At 49.8% G+C, this 15266-nt stretch overlaps 5 protein-coding genes across 9 annotated transcripts; 3 read left to right on the top strand and 2 right to left on the bottom strand.

Moving 5' to 3' along the window:
• Window positions 1–124: 124 nt before the first annotated feature.
• Window positions 125–1667, top strand: LOC4814502 (rab-like protein 3). The gene is made up of 3 exons (XM_001354545.4): window positions 125–584; window positions 656–1156; window positions 1218–1667. The coding sequence occupies exons 1-3, from the start codon at window positions 542–544 to the stop codon at window positions 1517–1519; spliced, it is 846 nt and encodes a 281-aa protein (XP_001354581.2). The 5' UTR covers window positions 125–541; the 3' UTR covers window positions 1520–1667.
• A 4-nt stretch (window positions 1668–1671) lies between these two features.
• Window positions 1672–3434, bottom strand: Rai1 (Rat1 Interacting Protein 1). Its single transcript, XM_002133873.3, has 2 exons — window positions 2596–3434; window positions 1672–2516 (listed from the first exon to the last, which is right to left on the bottom strand). The coding sequence occupies exons 1-2, from the start codon at window positions 3294–3296 to the stop codon at window positions 2078–2080; spliced, it is 1140 nt and encodes a 379-aa protein (XP_002133909.1). The 5' UTR covers window positions 3297–3434; the 3' UTR covers window positions 1672–2077.
• Window positions 3435–3899: 465 nt separating this feature from the next.
• On the top strand, window positions 3900–5113 carry amx (TM2 domain-containing protein 3 almondex). Its single transcript, XM_001354546.4, has one exon. It carries the CDS (start codon window positions 4154–4156, stop codon window positions 4967–4969), a length of 816 nt encoding a protein of 271 aa, XP_001354582.4. The 5' UTR covers window positions 3900–4153; the 3' UTR covers window positions 4970–5113.
• Window positions 5052–7317, bottom strand: Larp7 (La related protein 7). 2 transcript variants are annotated; one of them, XM_001354547.4, is made up of 2 exons: window positions 6806–7317; window positions 5052–6741 (listed from the first exon to the last, which is right to left on the bottom strand). In XM_001354547.4, exons 1-2 carry the CDS (start codon window positions 7074–7076, stop codon window positions 5132–5134), a joined length of 1881 nt encoding a protein of 626 aa, XP_001354583.3. In that variant the 5' UTR covers window positions 7077–7317; the 3' UTR covers window positions 5052–5131. The 2 variants fall into 2 exon arrangements, with proteins under 2 accessions (XP_001354583.3, XP_015041476.2); XM_015185990.2 differs by having other exon boundaries at window positions 5052–6745; window positions 6806–6958.
• A 215-nt stretch (window positions 7318–7532) lies between these two features.
• On the top strand, window positions 7533–15160 carry mxc (multi sex combs). Of its 4 annotated transcripts, XM_033384769.1 has the most exons (9): window positions 7534–7796; window positions 7861–7896; window positions 7940–8163; window positions 8253–8420; window positions 8495–8681; window positions 8764–9085; window positions 9164–13331; window positions 13397–14090; window positions 14162–15160. In XM_033384769.1, exons 3-9 carry the CDS (start codon window positions 8118–8120, stop codon window positions 14286–14288), a joined length of 5712 nt encoding a protein of 1903 aa, XP_033240660.1. In that variant the 5' UTR covers window positions 7534–7796; window positions 7861–7896; window positions 7940–8117; the 3' UTR covers window positions 14289–15160. The 4 variants fall into 4 exon arrangements, with proteins under 4 accessions (XP_033240661.1, XP_033240660.1, XP_001354584.4 ...); XM_033384770.1 differs by having other exon boundaries at window positions 7533–7896; window positions 8270–8420; XM_001354548.4 differs by having other exon boundaries at window positions 7535–7896; window positions 14165–15160.
• Window positions 15161–15266: the final 106 nt, after the last annotated feature.

Raw genomic sequence — 15266 nt, 5'->3', positions numbered from 1 at the left:
ATATTGTTGGTTTAAATCTCTAGGTCCATAAACGGTCGAGATTACGTTATGGCGCCTCACAACATCTATTCGAAAAAACTAGACCTGACCCAATAAAAGAGCCCATTTCCTACAAAGTAATATAATCGATTCATAAGAAAATAAGTTCCCCCCATTCCTTTTCTCTCGCATGGCGATGTCGAGAAAAAAGGACCCATTCTCGAGAAGCCCACCTGTCTCGAATAAAGGACCTACCAAAGCTCAACTTCTCCAGCCGGTCGTTGGCAGCCAGCGGCTAGAAGCAGAGAGACACGATGATAGATATCAGAATATATGATCCATTAGACCCACCTTGGCAATATTTACACTTAACGCAGCCGTCATAAAGGGGAGACCCTCCAGCTGTGAGATCCTTGTTGCACGACACACAAATGGCGATGGGCTGAACCAGGACACGGAAAATGAAGCGCGTATATAAAACCGGTCATATCGATATTTCATCGATAAGTCTCCAGCCAACAACAAAATGTAAATATAAATTTTACAAATGTAAACAACAAAAATGGCTAACAATCGTGTACGTATTGTTATTGTTGGCGATTCAGGTATTTATTTGCATTTATTAAACCAAACTAATCTACAACTAACTAACTTATTAATGTTATACCTTGAATAGGGGTGGGAAAGACCTGCCTGACCCATCTGATTGCCCACAATGAGTCGTTGACACGCCCAGGCTGGACGGTGGGCTGCAACATCCAAGTGAAGATCCATCAGTTCAAGGAGGGCACAGCCCGGCAGAGCCAGTATTTCGTGGAGCTCTTCGATATTGGCGGTTCGCTGAGCCACAAGAATACACGCGGCGTCTTCTATTCTGGCGTGCATGGCATTATCTTGGTTCATGATCTGACGAATGGCAAGTCGCAAGAGCAGCTGCTCGACTGGCTGCACGAGATACTCAACAAGGAGGGCAAGGATACGTACAAGTCGCGTGGCAGTTCAATGCCGCCATCACCGTTGGCCAATTATTCCACAGACTCTTCCTTCCACGTCCGTTTCGACTTGGAGGAGTTCCTGGGCGCCACACAAACACCCATTCTGGTGATGGGTACCAAGCTCGATCTCATCGATGAGAAGCGTCAACCCAAGACGGCTCTGAAAAAAGCTGGTGGCATAGGTCTCTCTCCCTATTCCCCTTTATATTCCATTTCTAAATACACCCCGTTTGTGTCTTTCAGCTGACAAATGTGGAGCCGAAGAGATCTGGCTGAACTGCAGAGATACGCGAAGTCTGGCGGCCGGCACCACAGATGCCGTAAAGCTATCACGCTTCTTTGACTGTGTCATCGAGAAGCGTGAATCCATTGGCTGCTCTGGGTCACATTATTATGGATCTGGATCGGGATCTGGACCAGCAGGGGCAGACAGACGTCGGCCCCCCAGCACGGCCACGCAAGCGGCAGAGTATTCCCTGTATGGCGGCTCCTCCATCGATGCGGCCAGCGTTATGCCGTTCCTCGAGACCAATGACCTCAAGTGACTGACTGACAGGCGTCCGGTATGTCTTATGCTTAGCTTTTAGACAAAATGGAATGTGATTAATTAAATGTTATATTGTACACACAACACACTTTACTTTTCAATTAAAAAATGCATGAATTATCCAACGAGACAAGCGGTGAAAAACATTTGTGGCATTTAGCTAGTTTCCTTTATTGTCTTAAATCAACTTTTTTGTCGTAGTTGTAGTTGCAATCAGTGAGTATTTGAAAGTTCTTATAATGAAAGTGTAAGTACTTACATTTGTATGCCCGATACTCGAAGAGTTTAGGTACATATATATTATTTAAGTGTTGGATGTTTTTCTTATTGGGTTCTAAAATCATAAATTAGTGAAATTTTCTTTGCAAAAGGTCTGTTTCTTATTGTAAAAATATTACAAATGTAAAAAAAAGTAATTTCATTCAGTTTAAAACTATAAAACTGCCCATTCATTGGGGAGATGCTCTTCTAGAGTATTTTGTATTATAAACTACTTGTACTTATTTGGTTTTACATGCCATTTTGGCAGAGTTTCGTTTTATTTGTGATTGGGCGTTTAGGCTCCACCCTTCATCAGAGTACGATACCACTCGGGTATTATTTGATCTTCCGGCGAAGTGAGCACTCGATAGTACACGCTATCAGAGTGGGGAAGGAATTCAAGTTCGACCACTGTCTGTGGATCATTTATAGCCTCGAGGAGTTTTTTCAGCTCCTTGAGAAACTGCTCTAGGAATTTTAACATGGCCGTTGGACTCCAGGGCTTGTTGCGGGCCAACTCTGCCACATCGTGCTGCACAATGTCATGGCATATACCGTCCCCATCGCGCAATCCAACCATAATGGTTTTGATGCCGACTAGAAATGACTGACCCCACCAGGCACGAGACTTCCAAAAATTGAATGAGCGCTGCTGCCTGGCCTCTGCCTCGAAGGCACCCGTCTTGAACTCCACAAACTGCAGTTTCTTGAGGGCTTCAGGATCATTGAAGTTACTGAAACAAACGAAAAAGTTAACATTAAAAATTATTTCCTAAATTGAATGGAAATGAATGGAAAATATCTGGAACTTACACAGGATTCCTGCTGACGATGCCATCCATTTCGGCTCCATAGAGCAAACGCATGCCCTGCAACGAACAGCGAAACATTGCGTTGAACTCTACGGCCTCATTCACTGGGAGACTTGTGTCGGGCGGAGTATTGGGAACTGGCGACGACATGTACTGCTCGAATTTGAAGCCCCAAGAGCACATTGCTGCGGAGTGCTCAGTCATTGAAACCTTTTCCTCCCGTTGCTGATCGGTCTGAATTTTGGCAATATAAATGGTACCATTAAGCCTGGTGGCCCTCACGCAAAAATCGTCCCGCGTCTCGTACGGCATACACATGAGCAGCCGCAGAACGCCGCGACAGGCGACAAAATCTGCGCGCAAAGCGAGCGATTTTGACTCGGTCGGAGTCAACAGCTGCTGATGATTGTAAATGTACTTCAAAAGGTTTGCCAAATCGTCAATTCCCGTTTTTTCTATCTTGCGTATGACCCGCTCATATCCGGCGTTTAGGTCCAGTGGAAAGGATTCTTTTGGTGGCATCCACAGGTAGCTGGCACCACTCGAATTATCCTCAAACTCCTGTTGAGAGTTGATGCTGAAGAACCCAATGCATTCCGGATGACTGAATTTGGGAAATGAATGTCTGTATGTGCGTCCCAGCTTGTGCAGACGCCTGTCGACATGAAGACGTTGCACATCGTTGCTGCGTGCATGCGCCATTTTGTTAATTTCTTAATATTGGCTTCCACCGGTTAATTACACGACAAAATAAAACGAATTCGGTATTGTTCCAAAATTTTTCCCAGTAAAACCAAGAAAAAGAAATGACCAGTGTGACCGCGTATTTATCGTTCCTTCCGACCGTCTCATTTTAAAAATATACTGATGAATTCATGTTCTATATTCCTCGATTTTTATATTCCGTGGAATATTACTAGCTATCTAGATCTCTCAGCCCTGCCCTTATAATTTTATCCAATTAATGAATCTATTTTCTAAATGATTGGCTTATTTTACTCACTTGACATTGATTTTTTGGCTCAATTTTGATTCCTCAACAACAATATATAATCTCGTATGATGATAAATCAAAGTTAGCCCACTTAAGCCCCCTCTATTTAAATAGTTCAACTACTTGAGGTAAATGGCGGAAGATATTAAAGATTGTAAATTCATCTTGTAGACTTATGCCATCTTTCCTCTAAATTTAAACACTATATCTTTCTCCTGAACTGCGCTAACATTATTAAATTTTTATTATTTTCGGTGGAAAATTAAAATACCCCCTTGGCGTATAATAGGTTAATCGTTCTCCGTCAAGGATTGGAACATAGTAATGTTTTTTTCCTTAAGGCGAGACGATTTGTCCAGCCTGAACATGAGCTCGGATTCTACAGACGTCGCTGGCACGCATAAATATTTAAACATAAGGATTTTTACTAAATCGAATTTATTATCGTTGACCATCTCGATAGTGCCAAACCAGCGATAGTGCCATCGATAGTTCTCCACAAACAAAAACGACTGCAGAATAACAAAAACTAAACTAAATTTGTTTCGAAGATTTGTTGATCAAAATGCGACCACAACGTCAATGCATTGTAGTGAATATGCGCTCCGCGATAGCGCTAATTGTTATATTCGTGCTAAACGGCATTAAGAACAGCGAGACAGCCAGCGGTGGCAACCAAATGGATCTATCCGATGCAAAGGGCGACCACAAGGACAACAGCAATGCCAGCAATAATAATAACAACGACAACGAAGTATTTATGCCGGCTCTGGGCAATATGGTATCCAAAACATCATCATCCTCCAGTGCATCCATCGATAACATAACCACCTACACCAGCAGCAGCAGCAACAACAACATGCTATGTCCTTTCGATAGAGAGACGCCCTGCGACCGTCTGCAGTTCCCCTGCATCCGATGCAGCTACAACTATGGCTGCTACTACGGACGCGAGGTGAACGTCACCTGCGAGGCCATCACCAATGTCCAGTGCCAGGGCGAGCGCACCTTTCAGCGTCAGATGAGCTGTCGCTACTGCTACCAGACGGAGCTCTGGCAGCAGAGCTGCCTGCAGCGCGCCAATTGCAACAAATTCTATCGCACCAATTGCACTGTCCACCAGGATGTCCTCTGTCTGGGCAATCGTTCGTTTACACGAAACCTAAAATGCAACTGGACGCAGGGCTATCGCTGGAGCACAGCTCTGTTGATAAGCCTCACCCTGGGCGGCTTTGGGGCCGATCGCTTCTATTTGGGCCACTGGCAGGAGGGAATTGGCAAGCTGTTTAGCTTCGGTGGTCTCGGCGTTTGGACCATCATCGATGTCCTGCTCATTTCGATGCACTATTTGGGACCGGCCGATGGTTCGCTCTACATTTAGGGTGGGGTGTGCCTGGGGATCTGACCTATAGGTTTAAGAAGGACTGTTTGTTAGCCAAAAGCCTAGAACATAAGCAAAAATCTACCCATTACCATGTACATATGTATTTGTTTTGTTCAAGAACACATTATTACATAACGATAATCGAGTTTTATGCCAGGACTATGCCTCTGTAGGGGGGCCAGAGGATGGCTCGCAAACGGCACCCACATCGTCATCGCCATCGTCGAATTTTGTGTGCTTGGCCAGCACTTTGGATACCTTCTCGCGTCCCCGCCTTTGCTGTACGCGCACCTTCTTGGTGAGCTTCGCTTCGCGATCCTGTTCGATCTTGCGCCAGTACTGGGTCTCGGCCTGGCCATCTAGCACCTTCAGTTGTCTCTCGGCACAGCTCAGCTGGCGCACCAACTCCTCGGCGGCGGTAGGTGTAGCCATGCGCAAGGTGGCCGCTTGATCGCCCTCTTTAATGTCCACATACTTGATATCCGGATATTGGCGCATGTCGGCCTTGAACTCTTTGATGTTGGTGCACGGCTCATGCAGCGTGCACTCGACAATGAGCCCCGGCTCGTACTTGAAGAGCGGTGTGCGCTCCTGGGAGGGATCCTCGGTGCGAACGGCGCTGCGACTGTCATCCGTCTCTCCGCCACCGGCTCCATAGAAATTCATGTTCATTTTGTGGACAGCCTTGCGACGCTTTGGCGGCACGGGCACGCTGGCCTCCGTCGCCCCACCGCCATCATCGGCATCGCTGAGCGGCTCGCCCTCCTCACCACCACCGCCAACGCTCGCGTTCGTGCTGTTAGTCTTCGTCTCCGATAACTGCTGGCCGCCAGTCGCCTGCATGGGTGTGCGCTTCCGTGGATGATTGGGATCCAACTGTTGCTGCTGCGACTCGCGCCACAACTTGGCCTTCGCCTCGCTGACCAGGCGACGCTGCAGATTGAGGTATTTGTTGCGCAGACTGCACCAGCTAGTCTTTGGTAAGACCTTCAGCTCTACGGCGGTGGGATCAATGTTGGGCTTGTCTATGATGGCCTTCTTCTTGCGCTTGCGGCGACGCTTCTTTGCTTCGTCAGCCTCTCCATCTCCAGCTCCCTCCCCCTCGCCAGCTGTTTGATCATCTTTCGCGACGTTCTCCTCCTCCTCCGCCGTTGAGGCCTCCTGGTCCGATTCACTTGCGGTCTCTTCGGCAGTGGATGTCTCGCTAGGCTGGTGTTCCAGCTTGAGACGCTTAATATCATGCTGATCTTCCTCCTTGGCCCTGCACGAAGCAAGGTCTCTCTTGCGACCCCGCTTGTTGGCATCCTCCTGCGATGCATCAACATTTTTGGCCTGCTGTTGTTGCTGCTGAAATGAGCGAACGCTAGCCAAAACGGCTGGGTCTGTGTCAAGGGATAGGACACCCTGGACCTGGGCAAAGGCTTTTACCGCCTTCTCCAGGGCACTGCTGCGTTCGAACTCGATGAAGGCAAACTCCTTGATCTTCTTGGTGCCTGGGTAGTGAGGCAGCGATACATAGGCCACAGGGCCATAGCGACTGAAGACTTCCTTCAGCCAATCGTGGCTGGCATTTGCCGGCAGGGCCTCCACATACAGCGTCTTGTCATTGACGTCGCGCTGGTCGGGCAGCTTGGTCTTGCGGCGTACCTTCAGGGCGCTCTCATCCAACTCCAGCAGCTGGGAGTTGTTTAATGCCTTGGCTATCTGCTTTACATCCTCGGCGAGGGGCTTCATTTTGTTGAACGTGAGAAAGATCTCCAGGGGAACATCTAGTTAGAAGTTTTCAGAATTTAATGGCTGCTATAAAAGCGTTTTTTGTGCTGTGCCACTTACAAGGGTCCTGGTCCACATAGCGCCGCAGGAAGCGATCTTTAGTCAGATTCGCATCGCCAAAATAAAACTCCATTTGGCTGCGAATCGAATTGTACAAATGCCGTTTGCGTTTGCGACCACTGGCGGCGGCATCTCTTTTGGCCGGCTCACTTGACTCTGCATCAGTTTCCTTGGCATCCTGTTCGATTTGGTCGTGGGGGGGTACTTTCTCTGCCTTGGAGGTAGGCTCCTGGCCCTCGCTCTTATCACTGGCTGTGACTTTGGCTGCCATTAAATAAAATACAAAATATTTTTGTATGCGAGGCGATTTGGATTTTATTAAGCAGTCGAGCCGGCCCCAGTGTTACACTGAACCGTCTGGTCAGGCAACGCAGATGTCAGTAGTTTTTGCAAGCGGCAAACAGATGCGAATGTAAAGTACACTGTACGGCAGCAACAACCATATAATCGTGTCTTTATTCAAAATTGAAATAAGCTAAAGACCTTAATAAACATTTATATACAGTGTGACCGCGGAATTATCGATAAAATATACCGTCCGACACTCAGAAATATACCAAAACATACCGTCTCATTTAAAAAATATACCGTAAATAGACTGATGAATTCAAGTTCTATATATCTCGATTTTTATATTCCGTGGAATATTAGTAGCTATCTAGATCTCTCAGCCCTGCCCACATAATTTTATTCGATTGTTGAATCTATTTTCTACTTGATTGGCTTAATTTTAACACTTGTTTTTATTGGATTTATATATAACGTTAAAAGAGAAATTTAATAGATTGATGAAATTTACCTAATATACCATTATATACCGATATACCGTAAATATACCGTTGGCTCAATTTTGGCCTCAGGACTACCGGATAGTGGGACTCCCAACCGTCTGGCAGCGCTGCGCAGCTGTCAATTGTTTTGGCGGGCACAAACAAAATGAGAACATTAGGTGTGTTGTACAGTGCGGCGCAATAGGTAGCAACAACAAAACGTAAATAAAGCGATACCAATTAAATAGGAATTTCGTTTAATCAATCTAATAACCTGGACCGCAGCTTTCGGCAAAACATTAAGCAATAGTTAACTTCTGGGTATGTGTGTTGTGAATAAAAGTGAATCGTGTGTTAAAACTAGGGTCCGCACCTAAGGCCGCGTCCGCGACGCGCTGCCAAGGCGAATGGCAAGCCAGGCAAAAGCAAAAGCAAAGCAGAGAGCCGAAGGAAAAGAGGAAGCATCCGAACCAAACAAGCGTTTATTTTACACTTTGGCGAATATATCGAGTGCGGCAAGCATGTGCCGTTGAGCAGCAGACATGGAATCAATTGTTTTGCACTCGGATGTGGCTCGTCTGGTATTGGGTAATTACTGTTTACTGTTTACATCCGTAAACACTTGTAATTCTGTTGTGGCATTTTCTTTTGTGGCTTGGCTCCCCGCTCCCTTGCAGGTTACCTGGTGAATCAGGATCTGAAAAAAGCCGCTCACACACTGTGCCGCACATCGCCGCACTTGCGGCAGGAATGCGTTGCCCTCAAGCGGGGCCTGCAGACGCACAACTTTCTCAATGGCGGCCTGGAGGACATCATATGCGAGCACGTCAAGATCACTGGATTGGGTAAGGACACTGCACTCCTCCCTCCTCCTGCTCTTGCGGCACTACAGTTTACATATGTATGCTTCTACTTTTAGTGGCCCAGGCTCTGCAGAAGCTGCCGCTGGAACTGCGCCATCAGTTGCAACAGCTCAAGCTGTCCGAGCGCGTCTTCGAGCTGATGAACATGGATCGCAACTCGAACACCAGCAAGCCAGCAGCAGCAGCAGCCGCGAGGGCGACCACCAGCACACCCAGCCGCGCGCATCGCAAAAGGAGACGCATGTAACTAGACACGGCTGATTGTGCTGCACAGGCCACAGCTCCACAGATGCGCACATTTCAAACGGATGCGTTTATATTTCAGACGCACCCAATCGCCTGTAGGATTCTCGCCATCGCCCACGTTAAGCAAGCGTCCGCGTCTCCTGCCACCTTACATTTGCTGCAGCCTGAACCGTGATAAGTCGCACATAAGCGGCTTTCTGGCCAGCCATGTGGACGACGATGACGAAGTCGAAGCCGACGATCAGGATGAGGATGAGGAGGAGTCAGATGCGGAGAGCACCTTGGCTAGCGAGGATATAGGAGAAGAGGAGATGCCGCCAGAGCCGCGCAACAATTCCACGCCACGTCAAAACAACGACGAGGCCGAGCCGGAGCTAATGCTTACCCCGCAAACAATGCCAGTGAGTGAGAACAATTCATATCCAATCGGGATCAAATCGAATTGTAATCCCCCTCTCCCTCTCTTCCTTCCCGCACAGGAGCTAACGACGGCCATTATTAATAATCCCGATTTCCGTGAGACTTTGGTCAAGAACATCAATGTGGCCCTACAGACGGTGACCATTAACAATCCCACAGTAAGCTGTGATGCTATTCTGGACGGCCTGGTGCGTAACATACTGGAGGCCACCGAGAAGGATCCCTCATTCGATCGTATCATCCAAGAGGTGGTGGGTGCCGACGAACCAGACACCATGGAAGGCCAACCCATAGAAGAAGAAGCAGTAGCAGCAGCAACAAAAACGGCAGCCGCTTCTCCTCCAGTACAATTAGTGGCACAGGCACAGCCAGAAGCAGAGGAAGTGATTGAGCCTGCCAATGACCCGGAACCACCACAAACACCGCTGATCATACGCACAGCGGTGGCGGCTAATTCATGTGATGATCCCAACTTTTCCATCTCCAAGCTGATTGTGTTCAATTCGAATGAGAGTGTCCAGAAGCTGGTCAGAGCAGCAGATCCCACCGGCAGCGCCGCCTCCACCAATGTGAGCTTTACCAGTGAGAACCTTAGCCTGAACTTCGATCCTGGGGCCATGCTGACAGAGGCAGAGGCTGCCGCCGCGGGTCAGGTGTGCGTGGATGCCACCACTGGACAACTGACCTTTCCCATGTTCTACTCGAATGGAGGCATGCTCTCCCATCTGCCGTTTCTGGTGAACAACGAGTGGGTGGCCCAGCAGCTGGGCCCGGATGCCTTCGCCAATGCAGAGGACTCTCACATAGAGATCTCGCTGCCAGAGCCCATTACCTTTACAGCCGACCAGCTGCCGCCCAATTCGATAATCATCAACAGTGCCCAGAAGCAGCCACCGTTGATGCCACCCTCCCAGCTTATCGATGAAACGGCGGCGGCGGATGCGGCGGGTGTCGTGCTGCAGGCTGATGCAGTGGAGGAAGAGAAGCAGGCAACAACAGCACTAGCAGAAGAAAAGCCCAAGCAGCAGGAGGAGCAGCAGCAGCAGCAGCAGCAGGAGCCTCTGGCAGGGCAAGCTGCACTTCCACCCGCTTCGCTGGACTCCTCGCGGATGGTCATCGAACGGGCGACACCCTCCACATCGGGCATCATCAATGTGAAGGCCTATCGCAGTCTCTCAACGCCCCGCAAGCGCACCTCCCACGTGCGTACACTGACATTCTCGCCGAAAGTGCCGTCCGGAATGCTACCGAATGCCAACACCACACCGCTGTCCACACGCAGGCTTGGAGTAGCCGCAGCCGCAGCCACTGCCACTGCCACTGCCACTGCCGCTGGCAGGGCCAACGAGAAGCCCGTCATCAATAATGTGGAGATCATACCAGCAGGATCCGCGCTGGCGCCCGTTTCCGTTTCGGATTTGAGTGCCAATGACACCGGACACGGTGTCCCGCCGCTGTTTGCGATGGAAGAGTGCAGCAATCAGACGGTGATCAAGGCCTCATCGGCCAAGAAATCAAAGAAAAAAGCAGCAGAAGCAGCGGAAGCAGCAGCAGCCGCGGCAGCTCCTGCCATGGCCGCTGTGACGCCCAAGCGCAAGCAGAAGCGTCAGGCGGCGGTGAATGCCTGCAAGAGGATCATTGCTCAGGCACCCGCACTGGAGGCGGAACCAACGGCAGTGGCCCCAAACGAAAGCGAGGAGGAGGCGTCGGCCAGCTCCTTGGATCCCAATGATAGTGCCGAGGCCAGTAAAGAGAACCAACAGAATCAGCCTCCAGATATGACCTCCTCATCCACCAGCCAAAGGGATCCCGATGCGGGGCAGGAAATGCTGGCTGCCTGGAATCGCCAGTTGATTGGGTCCAGCAGCGATCTGGAGAATCGTCTGCGCGAGATCAATGCCAGGCAACAGGATGAAGCACCAACCCCCACTGTAAAGCAAACACGCCCCCGTCGAAAGGTGACGCCCACCGCCAAAAAGAAAAAGGAGCCCAAGCCCAAGGCCAAGCCAGAGGCCACGGCCAGGCCCAAGCCAGAGGTCAAGGCCAAGCCGGAGCCCAAAGGCAAGTCCGCCAAAGCCAAAAAGCAGCAGCAAGAAGCGGGCGGCGGCACCGTTGGCGTTAGCATTAAGATCCCGACGCCCCAAAAGCCAAAACCCAAGTCGAAGACCAAGAAAATTAAGAAGCCAGTTGCAGCAGCCGCCACAGCAGAAGCTCCAGAAACACCAGCTCCCGTAGTGGAGAAAGAGCCTGCACCAGAACCGGACGCCGGACCGCTGCCATCCGCAAATTCAGAACCGTTCATCCTCAGCCACGACATGGATGATATAGCCGCCAACATGGCCATGCTACTGGATACGCCCTTCAAGCAGCCGCCCATTGGATCTCTGAGCAGCATTGGGCCCGTTCATGGTGGGCCCATGGGTGTGCCGCCCACGCCTGGTGGTATGGCGATCCTACCGCTGGACACGCCCTATGGGAAGCTGCCGACCAGCTCGTTTCTGTTTGGTTCGGACACAAAGAGCATCATGGACACGCCACAGATGAGTGCCATTACGCCGGGTTTCCGTCTGACCCCATTTGGCCACAGGTCGGGCACACCGCTGGGCAGTGCCGCCAAAACGGATTACTCATCAGGCAGCAGCTACTATCGGCCGGACGAGGCCGAGCATACGGATGCGAATGCGCAGTGCGCCATCCATCAGGGCGAGGATTGGGAGGGAACAAAGCAGCAGCGGCATCAGCAGCAGCAGCAGCCAGAACCACAACAACAAACGGAACCAGCAGTAGCTGCAGCAGAAACAGCACCCAAGGGAGTCCACGAACAGCTGGATCCGAATGAAGCTGCAGTCCTCGATTTCGTGGAGATTTGCACCGAGCGTCTGATCATGGAACCCAATGTCCTGCGACGTGTGCGCTCTTTTGGAAGCGATGCGGTCGACAGCATCGAGGAGGCTACCGCCTTGGCCCTGGCCCTTGAACAGCAAGTGGAGGCGGCTCCGCCGCATTATAAACTGATGCCTGGCCTGCCCGAATCCGTGGTAGAGGAGGCATGCAGCAACTCAAGTTCATCGACGGCCAGCTCCTCGTCGAGCTCTACCTCTAGTTCCAGTTCCTCCAGCAGCTCTTCTTCCTCCTCCTCCTCCTCCTCCGCGTCATCCTCGGCGCAGGGGAGCAGGAGCAGCCAGCAGCGGGAAAACGGAGTGGGAGACAGCCAGAAGACAGTGCGAATCAGCCTGGACAATCTCTCGAACATCAGTAGCACCGAGGATGAGGAGTGGCTGAAGGCGGCAGCGGTGGCCCAGCCCCTGGCCATCGATTGCCAGCCGGGGCAGTTGGTCAGCCAGGATGGGGAGGTGCGGTATCCCATTAGGAATTGGCTGACGCCCAGCAAGGAGTCCTCTAGAGGAGGATGCCCGCCACTTTCGCAGATCCTAGCGCCGCCTGGTGAGCGTCAGGGACCCCCAGCTCTCATACCGTTCGGTGCTGCAGTTAGTCCAACTCCTCCACATCTTCCAGCGATGACCATCAAATTGACACTGCCGCCACGCTCCGCAGAGAAGCTGAACCAGCGCATGCAGTTGCAGCAGCAGCAGCTGCAGCAGATGCCGGGGTTGGAGCAGCCCTCGTCGTCTTCCAAGATGAGCGACCAAATGCACCAGTTGTTGCACGCGAAGCGGGAGCGCGTTGTGGCCAAGGTCAAGCTGAATCCTCCAGCCAAAGCAGCGCCAAAGAAGCCGAAGCCCAAGAAGCTAGCAGCCATGCGGGAGACGGCCCAACAGTCGAATCCGCCCATACAAAAAAAGCCCAAGAACATAGCCACAAAGAAGAAGGCAGCAGGAGCAGCCCCTGCACACGATCTCCCAACATCAACACACGATCCCATACCCACACAGTCACTGCCTGAACGGACTCTGGATCCCCTGCTATACGCCCTGAATCTCTCCGCCAAGAAGCAAGAGCCGGGAGCAGTAGCAGCGGTAGCATTAGCAGCATCAGCCACAGCAGGCCCAGCCCCAGCCCCAGTCTCAGCTCCAGCTCCAGCCCCAGCCCTAGAGATGGTAGTCAGCCACCAAATGACCAAAATGGGGGTGAAGGTGGCACGGAAAACGCAGGAGATTGCCGCACAGCCAGCGCCACAGAAACGTGGACGTCCCAGGAAGCCGCAGCCAAATGCAGATCAGGCCAAGACCACCACGCGACGTTCATCGCGTTTGATAGACAACAAAAGTAAGTGGGATCAGAACGAAGGGATAATCTCTTTGGATAATCATTATATTAATTTTTTCAAGCAGCTCCCGCTCCGGAGGACGGCGAGCCTAAAGAGACGGAAAATGAGGAGCAAACGAAGCCAAAAAAATCAAACGGCAAAGCGGCCAGCAAAAAGAAACAGTCGTCGTCGTCGTCGTTGGTGTCCAAGAAGCGGCCAGATGATACAGCTACTGCTGCCACTGCAGGTCCCACACTGCCGATGGTGGCCGAGGCACAGACCACGCAGCCATCGCCAGAGTTGCAGCTGCAGCTGAAGATAGCCACACCCGAAGAGGAGGACGACCTGGACTACGAGCTGGATCTTTGCCTGAGCAGAAGCCACGAGAAGAACACGTATAGCTTTGTCTATGCGGATGCGGGGCCCAGGCATAAGAGCCCAAAGCTAAGGCGGCGTTCGACTAGTTACTTCAAGAACTATCACATGCGCGTCATGATGGAGGACAATCAAATACACACGATGAGCATGGGCAGTCCTAATGTGCTGGGCATCAGCAGGCAACCGAGTAGCTCGATCAGGAACATACCCAAGAAGCGGATACGCCGCCTGACCAGCAGCAGTGGTACTGCTACTGCTACTGCAGCGGGACCTGGAGCTGGAGCTGGAGCTGGAGTCAGTGTCCAGCCAATGGCCACATCCACGCCAGTGGCGAACAAGCTAATGTCTCGCAGTGATCCGATGCAGCAGCAGGATGAGAATGATCTGGAAGTGGCGGCCATGTGAGTGAATCTCTCTCAGGAATCTCTCTGAAATCTGTCCATTAAACTGCCATCTCTCTCTCTCATTCAAGCAGCACTACGTGTGGCCACAAGATGAGCGAAAACAGACGCAACGCAGATCAGCAGCAAGATCAAGTAAATGAAGCCATGGAAATTGAAGATATCGAGTCCATACTCTCCCATTTGCATGGCACTTGACTTGGCTTGTGCGGGTGGCTGGAAAACGAAACCGGAAAGCTGCTTTTCCCAAATAGATACGGAAACTATGTACAGTCAGTACAATTAGTACTACACACACCCCTCTACTGCTCTCATAGCCCCCTCTCACTCGCATTCATGTAGATTTATATAGTGCATCATATATTTGTAAGGATTTAACTGAAGGCCTCTTTATTTTATTTTAGTTTTTTTTGTTTAATGAATTTATCAAAGCAATATGTGGACTTGCATATATGTGGAATACTTACTACCTATGACCCATAGACCTATCTAGACTAAAGATAGACGCATTGAAACCGTCTCGCTGGAAGTGAAGTGTTTTGTATAGTATTTATTTTCGTTTGTAAGGTCTAAGGAATGAGCAGACGGGACGGATATTCACTCAACATTCTCACATCACCTGAATAACAAATGTTTCATTTACGATACACATATGTATGTATTATATACTACTCCTATTATATCGATATCTAAATACCTATAGAAAGTTGATTTAATTTTTAAGTACAAGGAACAATTTAAATATTACAGTTTGTTTTTTTTTTTACGAATATACGATACGAATTAATTGAACGCACACTCGTTAATGATGTCTCTGTGTGAGTGTGTGTGTGGGACCTGTCCTGAAATATTCCAACAAATATTGATGAAGAAAAATGTTATGGTTTTATTTTAGCGAATTTACGAACCAATTCAAACCAATCGCGTAATGTAAAAAATTAAAAATGATGTATAGGAATGAATTGTATTTAATGTTCTGATGCCCTCCACAGCCCCAGTTGTGTGTGTTGGGGAACATCTTAAATATTATAAAAACTAAAATCAAATAAAAGAATTATTGTTTCCCACTATGCGAATCTTTCTCCTTAAAAATGTATGTAAAATATATTTGATGGCATTTTTTGCAACGAATTCAAGGAACAATCTGTAATCCTTTGATGGTGCAAGCAATTTTGT

The sequence above is a fragment of the Drosophila pseudoobscura genome, chromosome X (genome assembly GCF_009870125.1).
Source record: "Drosophila pseudoobscura strain MV-25-SWS-2005 chromosome X, UCI_Dpse_MV25, whole genome shotgun sequence".
Taxonomy (NCBI): Eukaryota; Metazoa; Arthropoda; class Insecta; order Diptera; family Drosophilidae; genus Drosophila; species Drosophila pseudoobscura.
This window is presented reverse-complemented; position numbering and strand designations above follow the sequence as displayed.

Bases quoted from the DNA above. Each gene is read 5' to 3' on its own strand.
- LOC4814502 (XM_001354545.4), top strand. From the start codon at position 542: ATGGCTAACAATCGTGTACGTATTGTTATTGTTGGCGATTCAG. The intron at 585-655 runs GTATTTATTTGC...TACCTTGAATAG, and splicing joins TGTTATTGTTGGCGATTCAG to GGGTGGGAAAGACCTGCCTG. The intron at 1,157-1,217 runs GTCTCTCTCCCT...TGTGTCTTTCAG, and splicing joins GAAAAAAGCTGGTGGCATAG to CTGACAAATGTGGAGCCGAA.
- Rai1 (XM_002133873.3), bottom strand. From the start codon at position 3,296: ATGGCGCATGCACGCAGCAACGATGTGCAACGTCTTCATGTCGACAGG. The intron at 2,517-2,595 runs GTAAGTTCCAGA...CGTTTGTTTCAG, and splicing joins ATCGTCAGCAGGAATCCTGT to TAACTTCAATGATCCTGAAG.
- amx (XM_001354546.4), top strand. From the start codon at position 4,154: ATGCGACCACAACGTCAATGCATTGTAGTGAATATGCGCTCCGCGATA.
- Larp7 (XM_001354547.4), bottom strand. From the start codon at position 7,076: ATGGCAGCCAAAGTCACAGCCAGTGATAAGAGCGAGGGCCAGGAGCCT. The intron at 6,742-6,805 runs GTAAGTGGCACA...ACTTCTAACTAG, and splicing joins CTATGTGGACCAGGACCCTT to ATGTTCCCCTGGAGATCTTT.
- mxc (XM_033384769.1), top strand. From the start codon at position 8,118: ATGGAATCAATTGTTTTGCACTCGGATGTGGCTCGTCTGGTATTGG. The intron at 9,086-9,163 runs GTGAGTGAGAAC...CTTCCCGCACAG, and splicing joins TTACCCCGCAAACAATGCCA to GAGCTAACGACGGCCATTAT. The intron at 14,091-14,161 runs GTGAGTGAATCT...CTCTCATTCAAG, and splicing joins GATCTGGAAGTGGCGGCCAT to CAGCACTACGTGTGGCCACA.